This window comes from Podarcis pityusensis, assembly GCF_964106645.2.
Source record: "Podarcis pityusensis genome assembly, chromosome: 8".
Lineage (NCBI taxonomy): Eukaryota > Metazoa > Chordata > Lepidosauria > Squamata > Lacertidae > Podarcis > Podarcis pityusensis.
Window position 1 is genome coordinate 46,154,154 of NC_138033.1, and position 21,827 is coordinate 46,175,980.

General features: G+C 40.9%; 1 protein-coding gene and 1 long non-coding RNA gene across 10 annotated transcripts; one reads left to right on the plus strand and one right to left on the minus strand.

Annotated features, from left to right (window-relative positions):
- The first annotated feature begins 7,440 nt into the window (after nucleotides 1-7,440).
- On the plus strand, nucleotides 7,441-18,109 carry PDP2 (pyruvate dehydrogenase phosphatase catalytic subunit 2). 9 transcript variants are annotated; one of them, XM_081018132.1, is made up of 5 exons: nucleotides 7,447-7,513; nucleotides 8,653-8,752; nucleotides 10,284-10,347; nucleotides 11,424-11,489; nucleotides 13,471-18,109. In XM_081018132.1, exon 5 carries the CDS (start codon nucleotides 13,514-13,516, stop codon nucleotides 15,125-15,127), a length of 1,614 nt encoding a protein of 537 aa, XP_080874258.1. In that variant the 5' UTR covers nucleotides 7,447-7,513; nucleotides 8,653-8,752; nucleotides 10,284-10,347; nucleotides 11,424-11,489; nucleotides 13,471-13,513; the 3' UTR covers nucleotides 15,128-18,109. The 9 variants fall into 9 exon arrangements, with proteins under 9 accessions (XP_080874262.1, XP_080874258.1, XP_080874260.1 ...); XM_081018134.1 differs by having other exon boundaries at nucleotides 10,287-10,347; XM_081018133.1 differs by lacking the exon at nucleotides 7,447-7,513 and adding an exon at nucleotides 7,647-8,420.
- On the minus strand, nucleotides 17,981-21,001 carry LOC308483863. Its single transcript, XR_013989821.1, has 2 exons — nucleotides 20,273-21,001; nucleotides 17,981-19,905 (listed from the first exon to the last, which is right to left on the minus strand). It is a non-coding gene; the product is annotated as an uncharacterized lncRNA (long non-coding RNA).
- Nucleotides 21,002-21,827: the final 826 nt, after the last annotated feature.

A 21,827-nucleotide genomic window follows, 5' to 3' on the forward strand; every position in this document is an offset into this window, starting at 1 on the left:
GGGGAGATTGTCCGGAGTTATTGAGCTTTTTGGGGGGAGGATTGCCCAGACAGCGTCTGTCCCCTTGCCTGCCCTATTGCCGCAGCAACTGCCAATCGACACCAGTCCTTGCCGCAGCCATCAGTAACGCAACCTATAGCCAATGACAATCTCCAGCTCGTGGCAGCAACCAATCCCACGTCCCCAAAATGCACTAACTGTGTATAAGACGACCCACAATTTTGAACTTAATTCTTTAATAAAAAAACCTAGTCTTGTACACGGAAAAGTACAGTAAGTTGATTAATTCCAACAAGCTCCTGGCTGTCTGTTGTTTTGTGTTTTGTTTACCTTGCTCAATTTTTAGTTGAAAAGGCATGATCCTAATGAGAAATGAGTAAGTTATCTATGTTTCCTGAACACTGAGTTTACTTTTAGAATTAGATTTTATTGTCTGAGCAGAACCCCTGCAGGTGATACTAGACTTTGCTAATAACCCAGGATTAGTGTGCTGATCTTTACATTAAGAATTAAGAAGTTGGAATATTTATTCATCCCTTTCAGGATATGTCTAAGATAACAACCATCACCAGGGTCAATATAGTTCATTTAAGGGTATATTTTATATCAGGTTATGCCCCTTGGTGGGGCCCCTGCCAGCTTAACCCTCCAAGGCCTGGGGGAAGTGTACCCGGCTGTCTCCTGCTCTGCAAGGTCCTGGTTTAATGTCAGATCATTGCCCTTACCAAATTTACCATCTTGCTCCATATTTAAATATGAGTGTCTAAAAATCGTGACTACGCAGGAAAACATTATGTGCCCAACTTCAGTAGAACAAACATCAGATCTCTGAAGATGTCAGCATTTCTGTGCACTATGGACTGTATCAGTACAAAATTTACATTCAGTGTTAAATATGGGTATTGGTAGTTTTATGTAACTCATGGTTGTGGACCAGGAGATGTGGATGCTTTTGCCAGTGGATGTTTTTGCCAATTTGGTGCAGTTTAGGGCTGCCATACGTCCAGATTTACCAAGATTTCCAAGGTGAAATTGATGTCTGGAGAGAATTTCTGAAAGGCAGCACTTTTTTCTGGATCTTAGGCAAGGTTTTTACCTTTTGAAATCCTAGTTGTGCTTGGAATGTTTGTCTTAAAAAGGGATTTGTTCCAGTTCCAATACCTTTCTCATGAGGTCAACCTGGCAAGGCTTGCTGGGGCAGGTTGTTGAAGAAACAAAAGTTGATAATGGCCTGGTTTGTTTGATAATGGCAAGCCATGACAGTGCGGCCTCTGTAGCTTTTGGGGTAGGATTACTGTTAGCCTGGTGTAAACAATAGAGAAATGTGCCTTTGCAGTGAGCTTGAGAAACAAGGTTGCCAGGGGGATGGCGGATAGGGGCAGGATACTGGAAGCTGAAGGGGAGGGGTTGCTTGCTGCAAGTGCTGCTGGGAAGGATGGAGAGCAGAACAGCAGCCATGCTGGCTGGCTGAAGCAGGCTGCTAAAGAGAGACACGGGGATGGCACTTAGGATGCCTCTGAATCCAGTGCTGAGCTGCTAGGAAGGACAAGTCCTTCAGGATGTGAACACTCTGTAATCCCTCCGTCTAGGTGCAGGTTGTATATATGTCCAAGCAGGTCATATATCATAAAAACACCACAGTCTTTGTTTTGCCTCATTGCCCCCAAAGGGAACACAGACCCTGGCAAGCATGCCTGATACCCTTGGAATCTTGCACTGCTGATGGAGATGGGGTGGCAAGTTATTACTCCTTTTTAACTTCTGTGTGCAGACAGCCCTGAAATCTCCTCTCCAGCCACCTTTCCCCTCCAGTTCCTACCTACAAATCTTTTTTGGAATGATGTGTGCTTTTTATAGAATTGCCCTGCTATTAATTGAGGTTAATCACAGAGACTTATCTATTTTCGGACAGTTCACTTCCAGTAAACTATTTAAGGGAGTAGTCTGGATTAACAACATAGTATAAATGAATACTTTCGTGGAAATCAGTTAGGTAATAGCCTGGCAGGTAAGAATATGAGCTGTGAGCCAGGAAGCTTTTGCTTCAAAATTTCGCTTTAGTCATGAACTACTAGGCAGATATAATGAAGTCACTATTTCTCAGGTTCAACCCCCTGTCTTCAATATGGAGATAATAAGGCCTGCTCCACAAGGGTGTTATAAGGGTTACTAAATACGTGTTTGCATTGCATTCAGGAGTAATACCTGTGGCTCTCTAGATGTTGCTGAACTACAACTCCCATAACTAATTTATTTATTTATTTATTTATAATTGTACTGCAATTAATTCATATAAAATATCAAAGTAATTTACAACCATTATATCTATACAATAAAAACCACATAAAGTGTGAAACTCACTTTATGATCAGCTAAGTATTACAGATGATGTTTTCATTATTAATTAAGTTAGCTATATTCAGGGTTGCAGCCGTGGTTGAGAATTCATTGGTCAGTAAACTTTTGCTCACTTCATGCTGATAGAAATCTGGTTCTACATAGGCACAAATGATTTCAGTATGGAAATTGGGGAGATGACATATAAGATGGTGGAGAAAGTGAACTGGGGGATGATTTTCTCTCCCTCCCTCCCTCTCATAACACTGATGGGGTTCATCCAGAGAAATTGGCAAGAGAAAGTACTTCTTCACACAACACCTAATTAACTTGGGGAATTTGCAGCCACAGGATGTGGTCAGCTGGCTTAGAAGGCTTTAACGGGCTTAGACAAATTCATGGAGGATAGAGCAATCAGTGGTTATTTTCCACAATAGCTAAATGGAAATATCCCAAAGTAGCAAAGGTTACTGGGGGAGGGCGAGGATGTAGGAGAGCTTTGGCCCCCTCATCCTGCTTATCGTGCTTCCTAGAGGCACCTGGTCAGTCACTGTTAGAGCAGGATGCTGGGCAGAGACTTTGTACATCATCATCATCATTATTCACAATTTATTCTTTTAGCAATTATCAGTTCTCAACAAAACTAAATCAAAAAATCACCTCATATCATGTTACGCAAATAAATGTAAATTAACATAAAACTGAAATATTTCTTCTAAAAAATTCAAAACCTACATGAATTTGCTTTTGCAGGACATATTTCCTTGACTGTATTGTATAAAAGCCAGCCAGTTTTCCTAGAATGTGTTTCTGTATCCACTTGCCATTTTTGCTCTGAAACAATATTTTTGCCATTATAGCCAAATCCCAAACATTATTAAGCCATTCTTCCCAGCGAGGGAGTAATGTAACTTTCCAGTTTTGTGCCAATAACATCCTTGCAGCTGTTAATAAATAGGAAATCTCCTTTTTAAAAAAATAAGATAAATGACATATAGTTCAGCAATATCAATACAGGATCTAAGAGTATTTCATATATCAATATTTTTGTCATTAATCTAATAATCACCTTCCAATATCTTTCTGAATGCCACCACATGGCCACCACATATTTCCCATTCTCTGTTTTGCACACACACCCCAACATATTGTTCAGAGTTTGGTGGAGGTTGAAGAACTGGTCAGGCAAGCTTCTTTGAAGACAAAGACCAGCTGGCCACTTAAGTGCCTGGATCAGAACTTTAAAGGGATGAGCTGGGTTACAATTAGCTGTGTCTACATGAGCTATCATAACTGTTGTTACTTAAAGTTTTCAGCGGTGGTCCCCCACCTGTGGAATGCTCTCCCCAGGGAGACACACTTGGCACCATCTTTTGTTAAAGGCACCAAAGACCTTTCTGTTTGCCAGGCTTTCATTCCTTACTTTTTCAGGGATAGGATCTGTCTTCTATCTGTTCTCAACCTGTGGGTCCCCAGATGTTGTTGGTCTACAACTCCCATCATCCCTGAGCTCTGGCCTTGCTAGCTAGGGGTGATGGGAGTTGTAGTTCAACAACATCTGGGGACCCACAGGTTGAGAAAGGCTGGATGGGATCTGACTTCTATCTGCAAATGTGTTTTTTAGGCCTTTAACTGGTTTAACTGGTTTTTAATGTAAGTTACCTTGAGTCACTTTTGTGAGAAAAGTTTTTAACAAATATAAACAACGACATCATCATTAAGTGTTTGCCGATAAGAGGACAACATATTCATGCTAGTCACCAGACATTCAGCATTATCTGAGATCAATCTGTGGGTAAAAAAAGACTTCCAGCATTTATTAGACTTGGTCTGTCCTCCAGGTGACTTTCACACAGTACACTTCGTTCATATCTATTGTCTGTCTGCTTGGGGCAGACAGCTATTGGAATGATACAGGTCAATGGGCAGGCACTGCGTGGAAGAACTTTTCATTGGAGCTGGAGATTTTACAGTGATATTTGGGTATGTTTCTGCCTTATGCACCTCTAAAAGAAATGAAGGTTGTTTAAGGTAGTTGTTCCTATTTGTGCTGTGGCTTTATGCGACAATCTCATGCTGTACTTTTTAAAGGAATGAATATAGGAAGCTGCCTTACTCAACTGCAACATGTGATCCATCTTGCTCAGTAATAGAAGTGGGAATCCAGGGTTTCAGGCAGGTGTCTGTCCAGCCTGTCACAGAGTGAATCACTTTTGGAAACTGGGGTTATTAGGCTGTGTTATCGAAAGTGTTATAATTGTGTGTGGCTTGATGCACAGCAGTATTTCTGGAAATAAACACAAACTGGACTGCCGTCAGCACTAATGAATTTCTTTGCACACGAAAAGAAAGAAAAAAAACACTTTGCACTTTTTGACTGATTAATTTTTTATTGTAATTGTATCTTATATCAAAAGTGGTTTGTTAAATGACAAATGGAAGAAAACAGAGTGCATTGAAAATGTCCTCTTACCTAAACATCCTAATATGCAATAACAACAAAGTGTTTTGTTTGGCATAAGCTTTTGTGGATGAGAGTCTACTTCATAAGTTGTGTGATCCTAACATGCAGCTATTACAACAACAGTATTTTATTATCTGGTGATCTGTTACTCATACATTATTGGTTGTATGCAACTCTGAGTAGACCCATTGAAATTAATACACATGACTAACTTAGGTCAAGTCATTTCTATGGGTCTACTCTGAGTAGAACTTACTTGGAATGACCCCAGTTAGTTTTGATGTGGCTCGTGAGCGTCCATTGCAATTTCCAGGCAGTTCCATGTTGCACTGCAAAGAGAAGGTTAAAGAAATATATAAAATGCACAGGCCAGAAGCAAACAGGACCATAGTACAGGATCAATGCTATTCTACCAGTTGGATTTATATGCTTTTATTTTATTATAAAAAATAAACTATTCTCAAATGGATAATATATTTTATGATTTTTGCCTGTTATCTTTACAGATAGTAAATAGACTTGGCCAGGAAGTGCTCCTGTCCTTGAGGAATGAGCTGAACACTTACTGGTAACTGTCACCACCAACATTTTATATATGTAGACAGTTAGTTACTGTTTAACTCTGTAGTATCTTAAGTTTGCTTCTGATTACCAATATTGTGAAATTCATCACAAGAACTTCAGCCTTGGCTACGTGCAGTAACTACCATTTGCAACCCCAGCCCTTTTACTATCTAAACCTGATGATTGTTTAGCAACTCAAGTTGTGTGGGGTAGGAGTGAAAACACCTTTCCACATGGTTGCACCACATTGTCCGCTTTTAAGCAGCTACTGTATGACTACCACTCATCACTGAATACACCCACAGAGGATGTAGAATATGTGGGTAGGAGCTTCATGCTGGAATGATATCTCTTTTTTAAAAACTAAAATTAAAATGCACATGCTTATAGTTAAAACAAAAACAAATAAGCAAGAAGGGTAAACCAAAGATTAGTATACTATTAATATAAGGTTTACCCACCCTACAATGCTTAGTGATGACATCTTTAAGTTACATTAAAGGGTAAAAAGTCATGAGGCCAAAACTTTTCTTTATGCTAAATTTTATGCAAAAAGGCCCCACGGACATTTACAAATGTCATGGAAAAACCCATGTTGCAATTTGCAATATTTGCAACTGTCTCTGTAATAAAGTTCAGACTGGGGTTTTTCCATCATAACTACCAACATCCTTTTCCTCTCCCTTCTTCCTCCCTGCCTTTACTGAACTTTTGAATTTCATGTCCATTTGACCTGTTTATCTTCACACCACCAGCACCCATTCTTTCTGAGGATAATACTTCATGATGTGTCAGAAAGTAAAAATGCCATGCAAAATTTGTTATGTATTTATTACACTTAAAGCCCACCCTTCCTTCAAGGAGCTGAGGGGTGCATAAGTGGTTCTTCCCTTCATTATCTCCTTACAGCAACCCTGTGAGGTAGGCCAGAAGCAAAGATAAAGAAACGTGCCCAATGGCTGGGTGGGGATTTGAACCCCCCTCTCCCAATCTTCTGTAACCACATCACGCTGCCTTGGTTAGTTTTTAAGCTGCCACAGAATACTCATCGCTTATCCGGCCTGAAAAAAAAGCTCTGGTGGGTTTGAAAGTTTACTCTCTCCTTTGTGACCTTTGAGATAACACCCAGAAAGAGGCCTTGACACTGCAATCTTTAAGGTTAAGACTTTCCTGTGTGCTGTGGCTTTTTAATGGCGATGCATTTATCTTCATATATATATATATATATATATATATATATAATTTTAATGTCCAGTACCACTTTAGAGACCCACTAAGTTTGTTCTTGGTATAGGCTTTCATGTGCATGCACACTTCTTCAGATTTGATGTTTGATTTTTAGCCACTGTCTTTTGGGGTTTTTTGTTTAACCATTTAGTGTTTAGCTTTTACTGCATTTTCTTTTTATTGTACACAACAGAAGAGGAGCCTATTGGCTCTGGCCAGTCACACATCTAGTTCAGCATCCTGTTATCACAATGGCTACCTAGACGCCTCCCTGGGAAGCCCACCAGCAAGCAGGTCCTGGGCTCAACGGCTCTGACTTCAGCATTTTCCAGCACCTCTGACAAGGGGAGGGCAGACCAGAGGTTTAGTAGCCTAATGGGGTCTGGTTTGGATAGCTGAGACATGTCAATAAAAGTATCATTAGGGTCCCCCTAATGGGAATTAAGGCGGCCACCGTCCTAAGCACAACTTTCCTTGCCCTCCTCTTTGCTCCCGAGTCCTAATGTTACCATTAAGCCTCTTAAGAGAGAAAAGCAGGCCTTTCTATGGCAAGGCGGAACAGCACATCCGCTATAACGCACACCCCAGGCCTGGCGCGAAGCAGGCAACAGGTCGCTGGTGACCCGTATCCTTCACAGCCGTGGGAGGGAAGCTGGGCGGACGCCAAGCACCTGGGGCAGAGTCGCTCAAGGCCGAGGTGAGCCGAGGACGCGGAGGCAGCAGCGATAAGGCAGAGAGGAGAACCTCGCCGCGCTGCAGACGCCGGGCGGCGGATCACCTCGCGTCAAGCAGGCGAACAAGGCGCGGCGACGGACTGGGGGGCGGGTGGGTGGGGAAGGCGGGAGGCGACCATGGACAGGTGGGGCAACTGGCATGAACGGCGGCGGCGGCCCAGATCCCTGCCTCTGCCAAGCCAAGCGGGTAAGGGGGTGCTTGGTGTCCTGCGGGAGCCGAGGAAGGAGACGAGCTGGGTTTGGCTGCGGGAGGAGGAGGGGCCGAGCCTCCAGCGTCGGAAGCAGCGGCCGCCTTTGCCTGCACGCTTTCCTGCTGCAAGGAAGCTCCGTTGAGGAAGGTGGCTGGGGCTTACTTGGGAGCAGACGGGCGTCGTGTGGTAGGAGACAAGCCCGGAATCTTAGGTATAATAAGCATACAGCCACACCCTTCAAGGGGGCTCCCTTCCGAGGAGAAGTAGAAATGGCCAGGCTTGTGCAGGGCTGGTAACAACGCGGTTTGTCCTACTCAAAAGGAAGCCCCGTTGAGCATAGGCTTACAACCGGTGCCAGCGCACAAACCTCACAAAAGCTAGCGGGGTTTACTCCCGAGTAAGCGTGCCTAGGACTCGCTCGCCCCAGCCGCGGAAGGGGAAACTGCACATGTTTTAAAGCTGCGATGCGGTGGACGCTGAAGCCAATAGGACCTGTTCCTTAACTTCACACGTTCACATTCCAAAGGCATTCAGGGAGCAGGTTCCCGCGCCGTGCACTTCTTGCGCCCGCGCGCCCCTTTTTCCAGCAGACCAGCATGGCTGGACGGGGACGGTCCGCGCCTAACACGCGCCACTTGGCTCCGCCATCGTCGCCTCACGCCCCTCTCTGCAGCCAATCGCTGAGTGTTCTGGGGGAGGAGCCGAGCTGGTCCTCCCTGAAGTCGTCAGCTTGTCTTGAGTGTGTTACGGGCTGAATTGTCCAACTTGTTCTCCGTGTAGCGGAGAGCTGCCAAGTGGCCAGGAGAGGGGGCGGAGGGAGGGAACCAAAGCAAAATGAAATCTATCGGCGCGGCTCGGTCTTGTGTCTATCAGAGGTTTCACTGATGTGTAAGAAGTCAGCAGGTAAAAACGAAACGCTGTTTATTTACAATTCTTACCTGTGATACATTTCAGGATCAGATTTTCTAACTTTGCCACCTGTTAATTGCTGCCGTAGATCAAACGACTGTAAAAGGAACCGTTTTGAAAGCTGGCAACCCGATTCCAAAACTTTCCAAAATTTTCTAGAATGTCAAACCGTATTCTTAGGAGCTCTCTTAACATTTGATTTCCCCCCTTTTAATTTTACTAAAAGCATAGTCCCTGGTCAAGAAGCGAAGAAAAATACCTAAATTCTCAGGAGCCAAAGTTTTGGGGTGATCTTCTACTGTTCTACTGTTTTAAAATTCTAAGAGGTAGGTTTATACTGTTGTACTTCTCCCAGCTCCGGCCTGTTTAGCAGTGGGTTTAGGAAATGTTCATTTATTCTGTTTTCAGGCTTTGATCTTAATGGAGGGACAATGTCTGTGTTTTATTTGTGTGGATTAGTATAAATGTGAATATATAAAGCTGCTATCCTAACCTGGGAGAAAACCCAACTGGATTCAATAGGACTTTATTTTGAGTAGCCACAATTAGGATTGTGCTGCAAGTGTGTAATCTTGTCATGGAGGAATGGCTGCTCTGTCCTTGCTTAATTTGTTCCTCCTTCATTTTCTTTTTAAAAAAAAAACTTTTGTTGGAATTTTTTTTTACTTTGTTGAACTTCCTGATAGCTCTTTGGCAACATGAGGAAAAAGTAAACAGACACCATTGCAGCTAAACTGCAACCAATAAGAGAACCACTTTGATCAAGTTCCAATGTAATATTACCTTGGCTGATCTATTATGCAAACAATGTGAAGTTTATGGTGATAACAACAGTATTCTGGCAACATGCAATGTTGCTGTAACTGGTCTTGATATTAAATAAATTTGTGGCATAATCCCATTAATGTTTATGCAGAAGTAAGCCCTATTAAATTCAATGGTAAGTGTGGATAGGATTGAAATCTTAAATGCTGTTCATTTTTGGAGAATTGGCATTGATTCATATTTGATTCATTGGGAATCCATGAGGATTCACAGTGTGCTAATCTGCCCTTCTCCCCTTATTGGGGGTGGAGAGAGACAGATCAGGGAAGGTTGATGGTAGCATAGCATAGGTGGTTGTCAGACTGCCCCCCTCCCACTGCGCCATGAGCTCTGAAGCTGAGCACTGTAGCTCTACAGAGGAGTGAAGTTTGAAGTTTCAGAGGTGACTGTGTAATTAAGCCCCATTCTGAACAGCAGGGGAAATTGGATTATCTCTTTCTTTATGCTGTTTCGGATGGTTCCTTTTCTGTTGTTGAAGGATTGGGTTAGGGGGTAGAATTGGCCTCTAGGGCCAATTTCTGCTTCCACCCCTATTGCCTTCATTAAACAAAACTGGTCTCTCCATGGGTTTAGTAGTTTACTCCTCTCACATTTTCATTGTCAAAACTTTTATCTTCTAACATTCTTACAGGAAAGCTTTTAAATATTTTCAATCTTTGAACTTCTTTCCCCAGCAAGCTTTCAGAAATATTTATCCCAGATGGTATCTGTCTCTGATTTGAATTGATTTTCTTTATGTACCGTTGTTGCTTTAAGTTGTGTGTGTGTGTGTGTGTGTGTGTGTGTGTGTGTATTAAACTGTTTTTATATATGTAACTGTTTTATATATGCTTATCATTTTGGGATGCCTCATAAGTGAAATAAAAATCCTACAACTTAGAAATCCTAAGCTATAGGTAGCTTCGTTCAACTGAGATACTAATTGGCATGGGACCACCAAGTTTGCTGTTAGAGGAAATAAGAACTTCTGTTCTGAAAGCAGTTTATTTTGCATCCTTCTTTTTTAATCCCCTTATTTATTTTGATTTTCAGCAGGTTTAGAAGCAGGACGTTACCTATGTTCAGAAATATAGCTGGGGCATGTATTATTAACAAGGTAAATAAATGCCAGATGTTTTGTATCTCCATTCTCTTTGGTTATATAAACAGAAGGAAACCATATTGATTGTAGGTGGGAGAAAGGGAAAGTGACAGAAGGAATAAGGAAGTGGGGGGAGGAAAATAGTAAAACAAAGAAACAAAACACCACACATCTTGAAGATACACAGGAGGAAAGTCAAGTAATTGTTCTTGTGAAAAGGGAAGTTCACAACTCCTGCCTTCAACCAAAGTACAGTGGTACCATGGGTTAAGTACTTAATTTGTTCCGGAGGTCCGTTCTTAACCTGAAACTGTTCTTAACCTGAAGCACCACTTTAGCTAATGGGGCCTCCCGCTGCCGCCGCGCCGCCAGAGCACAATTTCTGTTCTCATCCTGAAGCAAAGTTCTTAACCCGAGGTACTATTTCTGATTTGGCGGAGTCTGTAACCTGAAGCGTATGTAACCTGAGGTACCACTGTAGTGGGTGGGCCAGTCATTATTGGCAGTGTGGAGGTTAAACTAGCGCACCTTTCCTTCTCTCTTACCTGCAGAAGGGGTGTGTGTGTGTGTGTGTGTGTGTGTACACACACACACACACACACAGTTAATGGATTTCTTACCTTTCTTCACCATAAGGTCTTGGGGCATTATTGTAACAATATTAAAATCAGACAATTTACAATCAGAATAATTAGGTGGATCAGATAGATAGATAGATAGATAGTGTCCGGAGTCCCATCAGTCCCACAGCATGCTGCCCTTCCCTACTAGAGAAACTACACCTGGTTTGTAGGTCCAAGCTGGCAATCCTGCTTCCTCCAGAATGATCACTGCCTCATGTTACATCCAGCCTGGTCAAAGGAACCTTTTGTTATATATTCACAAATGCAATATATCATGAGCTGTTGATGAGGTATTTATCTGACACATGTAATAGTTCAGGGGCTCCATACCTTCCTGTGCTTAGTTAATAAATTACTTGGAAGGCTTATTAAAGAGAAAAATGTGATTGGTAAAGGGAGTGCAGGATTTAACGTTCTGATTCTGTTTATGTTGATAGATAGATATTGATTGTCTTCTTTATTTCACAGTTCCTTAAAAAAGACCATTCTTGGGAAATGCCCAGCTGTTACCCAGGATAGGACAGTCTCCCGATTGTAAGTGCATATCTGGAAAATATATTTTTTAAAAATTATTTTAAAATGTGTTTTTTTTAAATCATACATGTAGAAGTTTTCTGTCCTGAGACTACCTTTTTACAAGCAATAGGACCCCAAACAAAGTCAGTTCCTTAAGCATGCACATTTGTAGCCTGCAAAGCCAAACTCCGCTTCAACAACTGTGTATGGTGATCACCAGAAGTTTAATGAAACCTTTGTTTTTGCTGAATACATGATAATATAGACACGGAGTCACCAGGCACCTTACGTAGTCCTTCATATTTAGTTAGTGGACTGTGTTTGGTTTGATGTGTTTGGCAGAGGTGTGTCTGGTACCTCAACTGTACAGCTTCCAGTGACTGTTGAATACACACCTCTTTACCCTGACTTTTGACACTTGAGGTGTATATTTTTAGGAACCACTTTATTTTGGTGATTGTAAGTTGCTTTAAACTATTTTTGATACTGTGTTTTAATGTTGTAACCTGTTCTGGGGCCTTAAGGTGAAGGGCAGGTAATTATTAATAATAACAATGTGTCATAAGCTATGTAGGCTTGCTTCAACTCTTAGGACTGGAAGGACAATAAAAACCATATTTGATTTTTTTTTCAAGAGAACAGAGAGCAAAGAGGGGAGGGAAATTACAAGCCAGTTTCTGACGCTTCTGTTGTGAGTACAGCCAGACATGTAACTACAGCTGCATTCTAGATTCATAAAGGAAAACTCTGGATACTAGATATATTCAGTAAAAAAGAAAAAAATTAACAGAAGAACATTTTAATAGTTTCAATGTAGCTGCCTGTTAAGCCAATAAAGCTCAGTGTTTTGCCTGCTTACCTAGAAAGAGAAGTTTGCATTCATCCTCCAAAGCAAGAGGTGTTTAACGTGCCAGACAGTTTTTGGATGGTTTTTGGATGGTGAGCAATGACCAGTAGCAATTCCAGTTATGTCAGCGGTGGTGCAAAGGAGTTGAACAGAGTGTAACAGAAAACTAAGATTAGAGCAACCTTAACGGCTCTGTTCCTGAAGAAAGCCTGTTTGAGTGATAGTTTCCAGGGCTACTGGCATTCTTTTCCACCAATAAGCTAAGCAAACCCCCTTTACTGCCACCTTGACACCACTCCTTGCCCCCTTGAAAGAGTTAGAAACAATCAGTGGGCTCTGTAACCTATTCCAAGGCTTATAAACTCAAGACAGTGCTTTTGTACTATGCAGGTTGAGCATATACTTTCATTAGGCTAACTCATGATTGTTTCCAAAACTTCCATACCTGCTTATGCTGACAGAGTGACCTCAATCATATTGACTCTGAAAATGCCCCATTGTTTTTAGTCTCAAGTGGGTGTGCATAGGATTCCAGGTAGAGAGAAGCTAGTGCAATAGAAGGTATTACTTCGCTTAGTTATTTTTCCATATTTCATGCTAGCAATAGGATTATGCAGAACTTCTGATCCTTCTTGGAATAATTCCACGAGGTATTACAAAATAGGTGTCATGTCTGGGGTTAGTTCAGTACAAGTCCTCTCAACCTGAATGTACTTCAGTACATTCATAGCCATTGAGAGTAGATTCCGATTGGAAGATAGCATATTTCGGATATGAAACAACTCTGCAAAGGATTGGACAATGCGGAATATACTTTTGGCATGTAGCCTATCCCTTAGAAATAAACAATCCTCAGTGTGTTGGCATTTGAAAATGTAGGGTTATTTCTAAATGTGCTTTTAACATTAGCATGCCAAGGTGCATTCCACCAACATCTAAAGTTGTCAGTTTCAGAATCTGCTTAACTTGCTACTAAATCCTAAATTTATAAAATGCACAAATTTATAAATTTATAAATTTATGATTAAGTTACAAAACAAAATATTTATTTATTCTCAGTGGCCTCTTGGTATAAGTCACAGCATGGATGTTAACATGAAGCATTGTTGCCTTAAAAAAATAATAATTTAATAGCTTTCTTTTTACTTGTAGGCTTTTCAAATTGTCCTGCTTTAAAGCAGAACCAGTTCTTAAGATGTCAAGTACTATGACCTCCTGGAGTATCATCTCGGCAAGAAACATTATATCCTCTTTGCATGGAAAAGGACGTTTGTATTCCAGGTGCTTTTCGAGCCAGAACAAAGTAGCATGGAGGGGTTTGCTTGCCAAAGACTCCTTTTCTTCTTTCCTGTCAAGTTGCAGTTGTGGCATGGACAGCATCTTCACTGTGAGAAAAGCTTTCAGACACACCTCCACAGAAGAAGAAGACTTCTCCTTCCACCTGACACCATCACAGATAAATGAAATCTTAAGGGCTAATGAGTTGTCCTATACAGTACCTGAATTTGATGGGAAGAACCCGAGCTCAGTGTTGAAATTTGAGAGTAACCACTTGGCTGCCAACGCCCCGAGTGAAGACCGTAGAAGTGCAGCTACATGTTTGCAGACCAGAGGGATGATGTTTGGAGTCTTTGATGGCCATGCAGGCTATGCTTGTGCACAGTCGGTCAGCGAGAGGCTGTTTTCTTACATTGCTGTTTCTCTTCTGTCTCAACAAACACTTCAAGAAATTGAGTCTGCCATGGAGTCCATGAAACCAGTTCTGCCCATTCTGCAGTGGCACAAACACCCCAACGACAGGTTCTTTCATGAGGTCGCCCCAATGTATTTGGAGCAGCTCAGAGTTTATTGGCAAGACTTGCTGAACCTGGACATGGAGCCATGCCATACTAAGAAGGATGCACTGATCTATGCATTTAAAAGGCTGGATTCAGATTTCTCTTTGGAAGTCCAGGCTCCCACAGAAAATGAATTGGTAAGGAACATAGCCCTTCAGGTGGCTTTCTCGGGCGCAACAGCATGTGTGGCTCACATCGACAGTGTTAATTTGCATGTTGCAAATACTGGTGACTGTAGAGCAATTCTAGGGGTTCAAAATAAAGATGGGATGTGGTCCGCCCTCCCTCTTACTCAAGACCACAATGCCTTCAACAAATTGGAAGCTTTAAGGTTAAAAAGTGAACACCCGGCCTCTGAAGAGGACACTGTCATTGTGAACAACAGGTTGCTGGGAGTTCTTATGCCCTCCAGAGCTTTCGGAGATGTCAGATTTAAGTGGAGCCAGGAACTTCAGCAGAGTGTGCTAGGAAATGGTTGCAACACGGAGGCTTTAAACATTTATGAGTATGCACCGCCAAACTATCATACACCTCCTTATTTAACTGCAGAACCTGAAGTCACGTACCACAAAATAAGAAAGCAGGATAAATTTTTAGTGATTGCTTCGGATGGGCTGTGGGACATGTTGAGTAATGAAGAGGTGGTCAAGCTTGTTGCCACGCATCTGCTTGGAGACAATGCCCAGAAAACGCCACTTGCTTTTAAGAAACCAGCCAACCTAGGTTACATGCAAAACTTCCTTCTTCAGAGGAAGGGCAGGCACATCCGCTCCTATGACCACAACGTGGCTACCCACCTCATCCGAAATGCCATTGGCAATAATGAATATGGAGAGATTGATCCAGAGAGGCTCATGGCAATGCTGACTCTTCCTGATGATGTAGCACGGCTGTATAGGGATGACATCACGGTTACTGTGATATATTTTAATTCAGATATAATTGAAGGTTACTACAGAGATAACGAATAATGGACTTGTCTTTATGAACTGTACATGTTCTGTGGACCACTAGGGATTAAAAAAAAAAAAAATTAAATCCCTAGCAATACCATTGTGCAAAAACTCCCCCTATCTTGTCTTCAGAAGTCTTATAGTGGCTCTTTTAATGAAGAATTCATGTGAAAATTCTAATAGCCTGCTTTGATTAAAACAGCTGCCCCCAAGTATCTAGACGTTTTGGGACTACCAACTTCTACCATCCCCAGTTGGTAAAGACCTGCTGGATGGGGCTGATGTGAATTATAGTCCAGAACATCTGGAGGGTCCCAGGTGGGGGGACAGCTGGGGTAAAGCAATGCAAAATTATTTATTTTAGTAGAACAAAGATTGTAAGACATCCTGGGCGGAAAGGGCATCCTTGTGCCAAGGTGGATGAGAATGAAATATGCTGCTTGTTAATCAAAGCCATAAACTCAAGTGGCCAAATATCATTGCCATTGAAATTTATGGCAAATTTCTCTGTAAACTGAGAGCACTTACACTCAACAATATTAGAAAAATGAGCTAGATTGGTGGACAGCACTTTTCCTTTGAAGGCTAAGTTGCAAGATAGCCATGAATGCAAATACTGTATGGCAGGTGAGGAGGGGCTTGGTCTAGGTGTGCCCCCAGGACTGATTGTTTCCATGGGAAAGTCTGCTAGGTACTATTCTGGTACAAGATTTTTTGAAATGCATAGTAGCTGAACAAAAGGGGCACATATTAGAAAACAATATTTCACTGAGACTCACTTCCAAACCAGCATGTTAAATCCTTTGCATTTATTCCTGTAGGGAACATTTGTTTCGCAAAGCAGTGCAGCCATTTAAAATAAAATGTCAGTTTGATTGGCTCTCCTACTCAGCTTCGTGCAGTGCCCTATTTAAAATATGAAAACTTGCTTTCTTCTTATTCTGACTGTGAGATTGTTTATGCACTAGACTAATTGCTCCTTGAACGCATTTATACTGCACTACAGGGATTCAAATCTCTTGCTGACTGCTTCTGCTGCCATAGTACCAATTGTATCTGTGCCTCAGAACTTCTCAAGCCTATGGAAATGTTGTCCTTTTTAAAATACCTCAGAAGCAATTACTACTTTTAGTTATGTTGCACCCTTGCAAAGCATATGGCTGAATACTTCTAGTTTTCAGAAAGTATCCTTTTAACGTGTCTGGGCATCTGGATCTGCTATCAGTGCAACTCAAGTCTTTTGAAATAAATCATTACCAGTGGAAGCTAACTATTTTTGGCTCGTTGGGGAACGTATTCTTTTAATAGCTTAAAAATTATACAATGATATTTTTTGTTTTTGTTTTAAGAAAAGATGGCTGAAGTTTTGTTTGTAGGCTATATGGAAATGCAGTCTTGAATCTGCATACAGTGCTCATTGTTTTATGCGTATTGAATCTTTGTGAAGAATGCTTCCTAAAGAGCCTTTATTTAGAGTTCTGTATAGTTTGAATCCTTCCTTCAGATAAGACCTTACCTTACCAACTGCTCACTTGAAATCCAATTCATAGTTAACAATTGCATCCTTCATTCAAAACCATCAGATAAAGGCACATTTAATACATTTCAGTCTATCGCTTAAAGAATACAATGGCTTTGTACTAGGCAATGAACAATCACACAGGTGGAATTTTCCACTCTGAGTCAAAATTGGGACTTGTTTGGAGGCCACATCTGACAGTACAAATTTCAGGAGTAAAGCCCAAGGAATTAAAATCTTAAATGTCATGCTCTGTACAAAGAAATGTGGGCAGGTTGGGTGAATGGCATGAGCTACAATTCATGACTTAGTTTTGATGTGGATTAGAAATAAGTTTTGTCTATTTCCAAGTGATATAACTTGAGGCTTGCAGGAATACCTTAACTGAAAGCAGAAGAAAGTGAGTAAGAGGAGAACTAGGAAGGAAGGAAGTGGGTGGCATTCACAACATGTATTCAGTTCTGTAGAATTTTAACACTTTTTATTTTGGAATCAATTTCTAAAAAGTATATTATAATTCAAAAGTTTGCTTTTTCTGCCAGCACTTTAAAACCAAACTACTGTGCCTGGTTTTGCACACAGACAGGACTTAAATCATAAAATATTGCTGGATCTGAATGCATGTCTAGGCATTACTTAGCAACGGACCTGAATATTGTATAAGATCTCCATCAAATGTGATGTTGAAGTGTATTAAATGTGCCTTTATCTGATGGTTTTGAATGAAGGATGCAATTGTTAACTATGAATTGGATTTCAAGTGAGCAGTTGGTAAGGTAAGGTCTTATCTAAACTAAAACTAACTAAAAGTAATATCCTTTTAGTAGATGCAGATTCTAGCTTCAAGTACAATCTCTAATACCTGAGTAGAAGGGTTTTCTTATCATTTTAGTCAATTGTGCATAAGTAAGATTGCTACAAATGAGGCTCTTTCATGTCAGCTTCAAAAGAAATGGTGTATGTTATTTAAACAAACTAACCTTTAAAAAAATGTTTACGAAGATTGTGTTGAACTGTACTTGTTAACTGGCAATTACTGTTTAAGAGACGACATTTGTGGGTTTTTCGTGTAAAAACAGACTTAGCATGTATTTATAACTGCTGTATGCCTGCTATAAAAATTTAGAGTGTGAAAATTAATACTTAGAAAGTGTTTAACAAATATGCACATTATGCAGTTGGCTGCACATTCTACTCTTTCTGTAGCTGCAGCAATACAGTTGATTGCCATTAACTACTGTGCTTCTGAGGGAACTTTGAATTTCCTCAGGCTGCTGTTACTTTTCAGGAGCATGTGACTTTCCCAAGTGTCAGTATGACACTTCATTTCATGTTTTTGTTTTTGTTTCTGATCTAAACACAATTCCTAGCTGGCTTACTCTCCTGGTGTATCTGACCCATTGAATCAGTTCAAAGCACCTCTGCTAAATAAATGTATGTTTCTGTTCCATCAATTTGGATCATGTCCGGTCCCACCTGAAGTCCTTTGCCTGTTATTTGATTCATGCCTGTTATTTCTTTTTCACTTGCCCATAACTCTGTCACTGACAATATCCTACCCATTAAATTTCCTTGCTTGCTCCATCTGTTCTGTAATAGCTCCTCTGTGATCAAGCCCCTGTCCTTCTTGTGCTCCTGTTTCTGTGACTTCTGTCATGCTATCACCTATCAACAGTATAAAACAATGTCTTGATTCACACCTAATGCTACACCATGGTTTATTAAGCTAGAGTTATTAAAACATGGCTTAGCATGTGTTAAGCCTGGCCAGCGGCTTAACTGGTGTTTCTACTACCAACAAGCTACAATCTTAAACCATGCTTTATTGTTGGCTTATGAACCTTGCTTTGTTTTAACTATGGCTTGCCATTACACAGCAGCCTTAACTATGGTTTGTTTGACCACCATACACCCCCCAAACGCTAGTCAAACTACAAAGGCACAAGGCAAGAGCAACATTGGAGAAACAAACCACGTTTCTTTGATCATGTGTGGGACAAACCATTGTAAACTTGCAGTTTGTGCAACAAACCATGGCTTAAACTAATTGTAGCTTAGTGTTATGTGTTAACCAGGCCAGTGACCTCCTTGTTTGACAAGCCTACTTCCTGTCTCTTAAAGCCTTCCTCAAAACTAATTTTACCAAACAATTTCAAAAAACATAAGCTGGTCCACGTTGCCCAGTGTTGTCTGCTCCATCAGTGGTTTTCTAGGGTTTTTCCCAGCCCTCTTTTGAGAGCACTTTTAACAGAAGAGATGCTGGGGATTGAACCCAAAACCTTACACAAGCAAAGCATATACTGTACCACTTAGCTATGGACTTTTCACCTCTGTTGTCTTGCTCTTCCCCACCTCATTTACTGCTTTTCTTGGTCTGTTCATGATCTTTTCTCCATTTCTGTATACTGTAGTGTCTTTATTGCACAGTATAAATTCTATGCAAGGACGTCATTTTTGTGCTGTATACACCTAAATATTTAGTAATGCAAGCAGATATAGCATAAGAAAATAAAGAGCAGCCCTGCTGCATCAAACCAAAGGCCCATCTAGCACAAACAGGGTCCAACCAGGTACTTCTGGGAAGTTTGCAAACAAGAAGAGTACAATTGCCATCTCTTGTGTTGTGCCTGGTATTCAGAGCCATGCTATGTCTGATACTGGAGATAATATACAGCCATTATAACCAGTAACCATTGATAGCCTTGTCATTCATGAACCTGTCCAATTCTTTAAAAAGCTGCCTTAAGTTGATGCTCATTGCTGCATCTTGTGGCAATGAATCCCAGAGTTTAACTATGTGCTATGGGAAGTACTTTCTTTTGTCGGTCTCAAATCTTCCAACATTCAGCTTCATTGGGTGACACAAGGTTCTAATATTATGAGAGAAGGAGAAAAACTCCACTTTCTCTATACTGTTCATACTTTTAATACACCTCATTCACCTTTTTTTCCTAAACTAAAAGCACCAGATGCCGTAACCTTTCCTCAGCTGTATACACATCATACATTTAAAGCACCAGACTTTCCCCAAAGATCCCCTTACAGAGCTTCATTTCCTAGCACCCTTGACAAACTACAGTTTCCTGGATTCCTTGGGGGAAGCCATGCACTTTATATGTTCTTTAAATGTATGGTGTGTACACAGTCCTCATAAAGAAAGAAGTTCCAGACCCCTGATGATTTTGGTTGTCTTTTTCTGTATCCTTTTTTCCATTCTACAATATTTTTTTTGAGATGCAGTGACCAAAACTGTACATTGAATTTTAAGTACATAGATCTTTATACAGTGGTGCCTCGCAAGACGAAATTAATCTGTTCCGCGAGAGTCTTCGTCTAGCGGTTTTTTCGTCTTGCGAAGCAACCCTATTAGCGGCTTAACGGATTAGCGCTATTAGCGGTTTAGCGGCTATTAAAGGCTTAAAGGCTTAGCGGATTAGCTGCTAAAAGGCTATTAAAGGCTATTAAAGGCTTAGCAGATTAGATAAAGGGGGGGAAAAGAGAAAAAAAATCTCAAGACTTGCAAGACATTTTCGTCTTGCGAAGCAAGCCCATAGGGAAATTCGTCCTGCGAAGCAACTCAAAAACGGAAAACCCTTTCGTCTAGCGGGTTTTCCGTCTTGCGAGGCATTCGTCTTGCGGGGCACCACTGTAAAGGTATTGAGATAATGGCAGTTTTATTTTCAGTCCCTCAGAGGCAGGTTTAGAGGAACGTGACTGGTTCAGTCGCACTGGGTGCAGAGCCTAGAGGGCACCACAACTATTATTTAGAATGGAGCATGAGAGGCAGGGGACAAATTTTGGCGTTGCACAGGGTGCCACTGAAATTTGTGACCCCAAGGTCCACCACTGAATCCCTTTCCTAATGATTTCTAGCGTAGAATTCAGTTCACCTTTTCTTCACACCTGCTGCATATTGGCTCAATGTATTTATTGAGTTATGCATTACAGCGTTACAGTTGCTTTCCTTGTTAGTCACAGCTGGTTCAGATGGTGACACTAAGCTGCATAACTCCAATTCTGCAGGGAACAGGAGTTGCACAATTCTCACAAGAAATGTTTCCAGTATATTCTGCTCTCGGAATCCATTGCTGCTTAAAATCAACTAGGAGAAAAGGTTATATTTTCAACAACATTATGTAGCAAAGAACAACAATTCAAGTGTAGAAATCAATATTTATCAACTTAATTGCAATACTGCTAATGTGCCTGTTGCAACGGGAAATACCGTATTTTTTGCTCTATAAGACTCACTTTTTCCCTCCTAAAAAGTAAGGGGAAATGTGTGTGCGTCTTATGGAGTGAATGCAGGCTGCACAGCTATCACAGAAGCCAGAACAGCAAGAGGGATTGCTGTTTTCACCGCGCAGCGATCCCTCTTGCTGTTCTGGCTTCTGAGACTCAGAATATTTTTTTTCTTGTTTTCCTCCTCCAAAAACTAGGTGCGTCTTATAGTCTGGTGCGTCTTATAGGGCGAAAAATACGGTATATTTTATGTAAATTGCTATTTTAAAATGTTGGTTATTATACTGGTGGTGTTAAGCTAGAATGTTAGTGCTCTGGTTTGCAAAGCTGAAGAGAAAATATGATTAAATGTGTATACTTAATATATTTACATACTTTTCTAAATTGTAAATATTGTACATTTGGGAATAAAGGTATATAATTGGGACACAATGTGTTAAGAAATGCATTTGACTACTTTGTTCAGTGTTTTGTGCCTTATTCTGATGGTGATGAAATGAAAATCATTGTAATATACTTTCTAATTAATGGTTCTGAATTGAATAGATATGAATCATCCTCCTAGCCTGCCTCATTTACAAACCACTTTTAAAAAAATGTAACAGCTTGAAAGCCAAATTAGGTGGAGAATGAGATCTTTGGCCTTTCTTGAATTAGATTACCACACAGAGAGAGAGAGATTCTCAAGAGAGGATAAACATGCAAAACCACAATAAAAAACCAAAAGCAATCACAAGAAGGGAACAACTAGTTGAAGCTATGCTACAACCCAGAATAGGAACAGCTAATGTCAGGGAGAGTGGAACTCGTTCTGTTCTTGGGATTCCAGTTTATATGCTTGCTTTGCGCAACGAAGTCTGAATGTCAATGCAAAAGTAACTATACTAGTCTCTTGAAAATTTTATCTACAGGTGTCCTTCAGTTTTCATCATGCAATGACTGAATAAGGATGTGAAC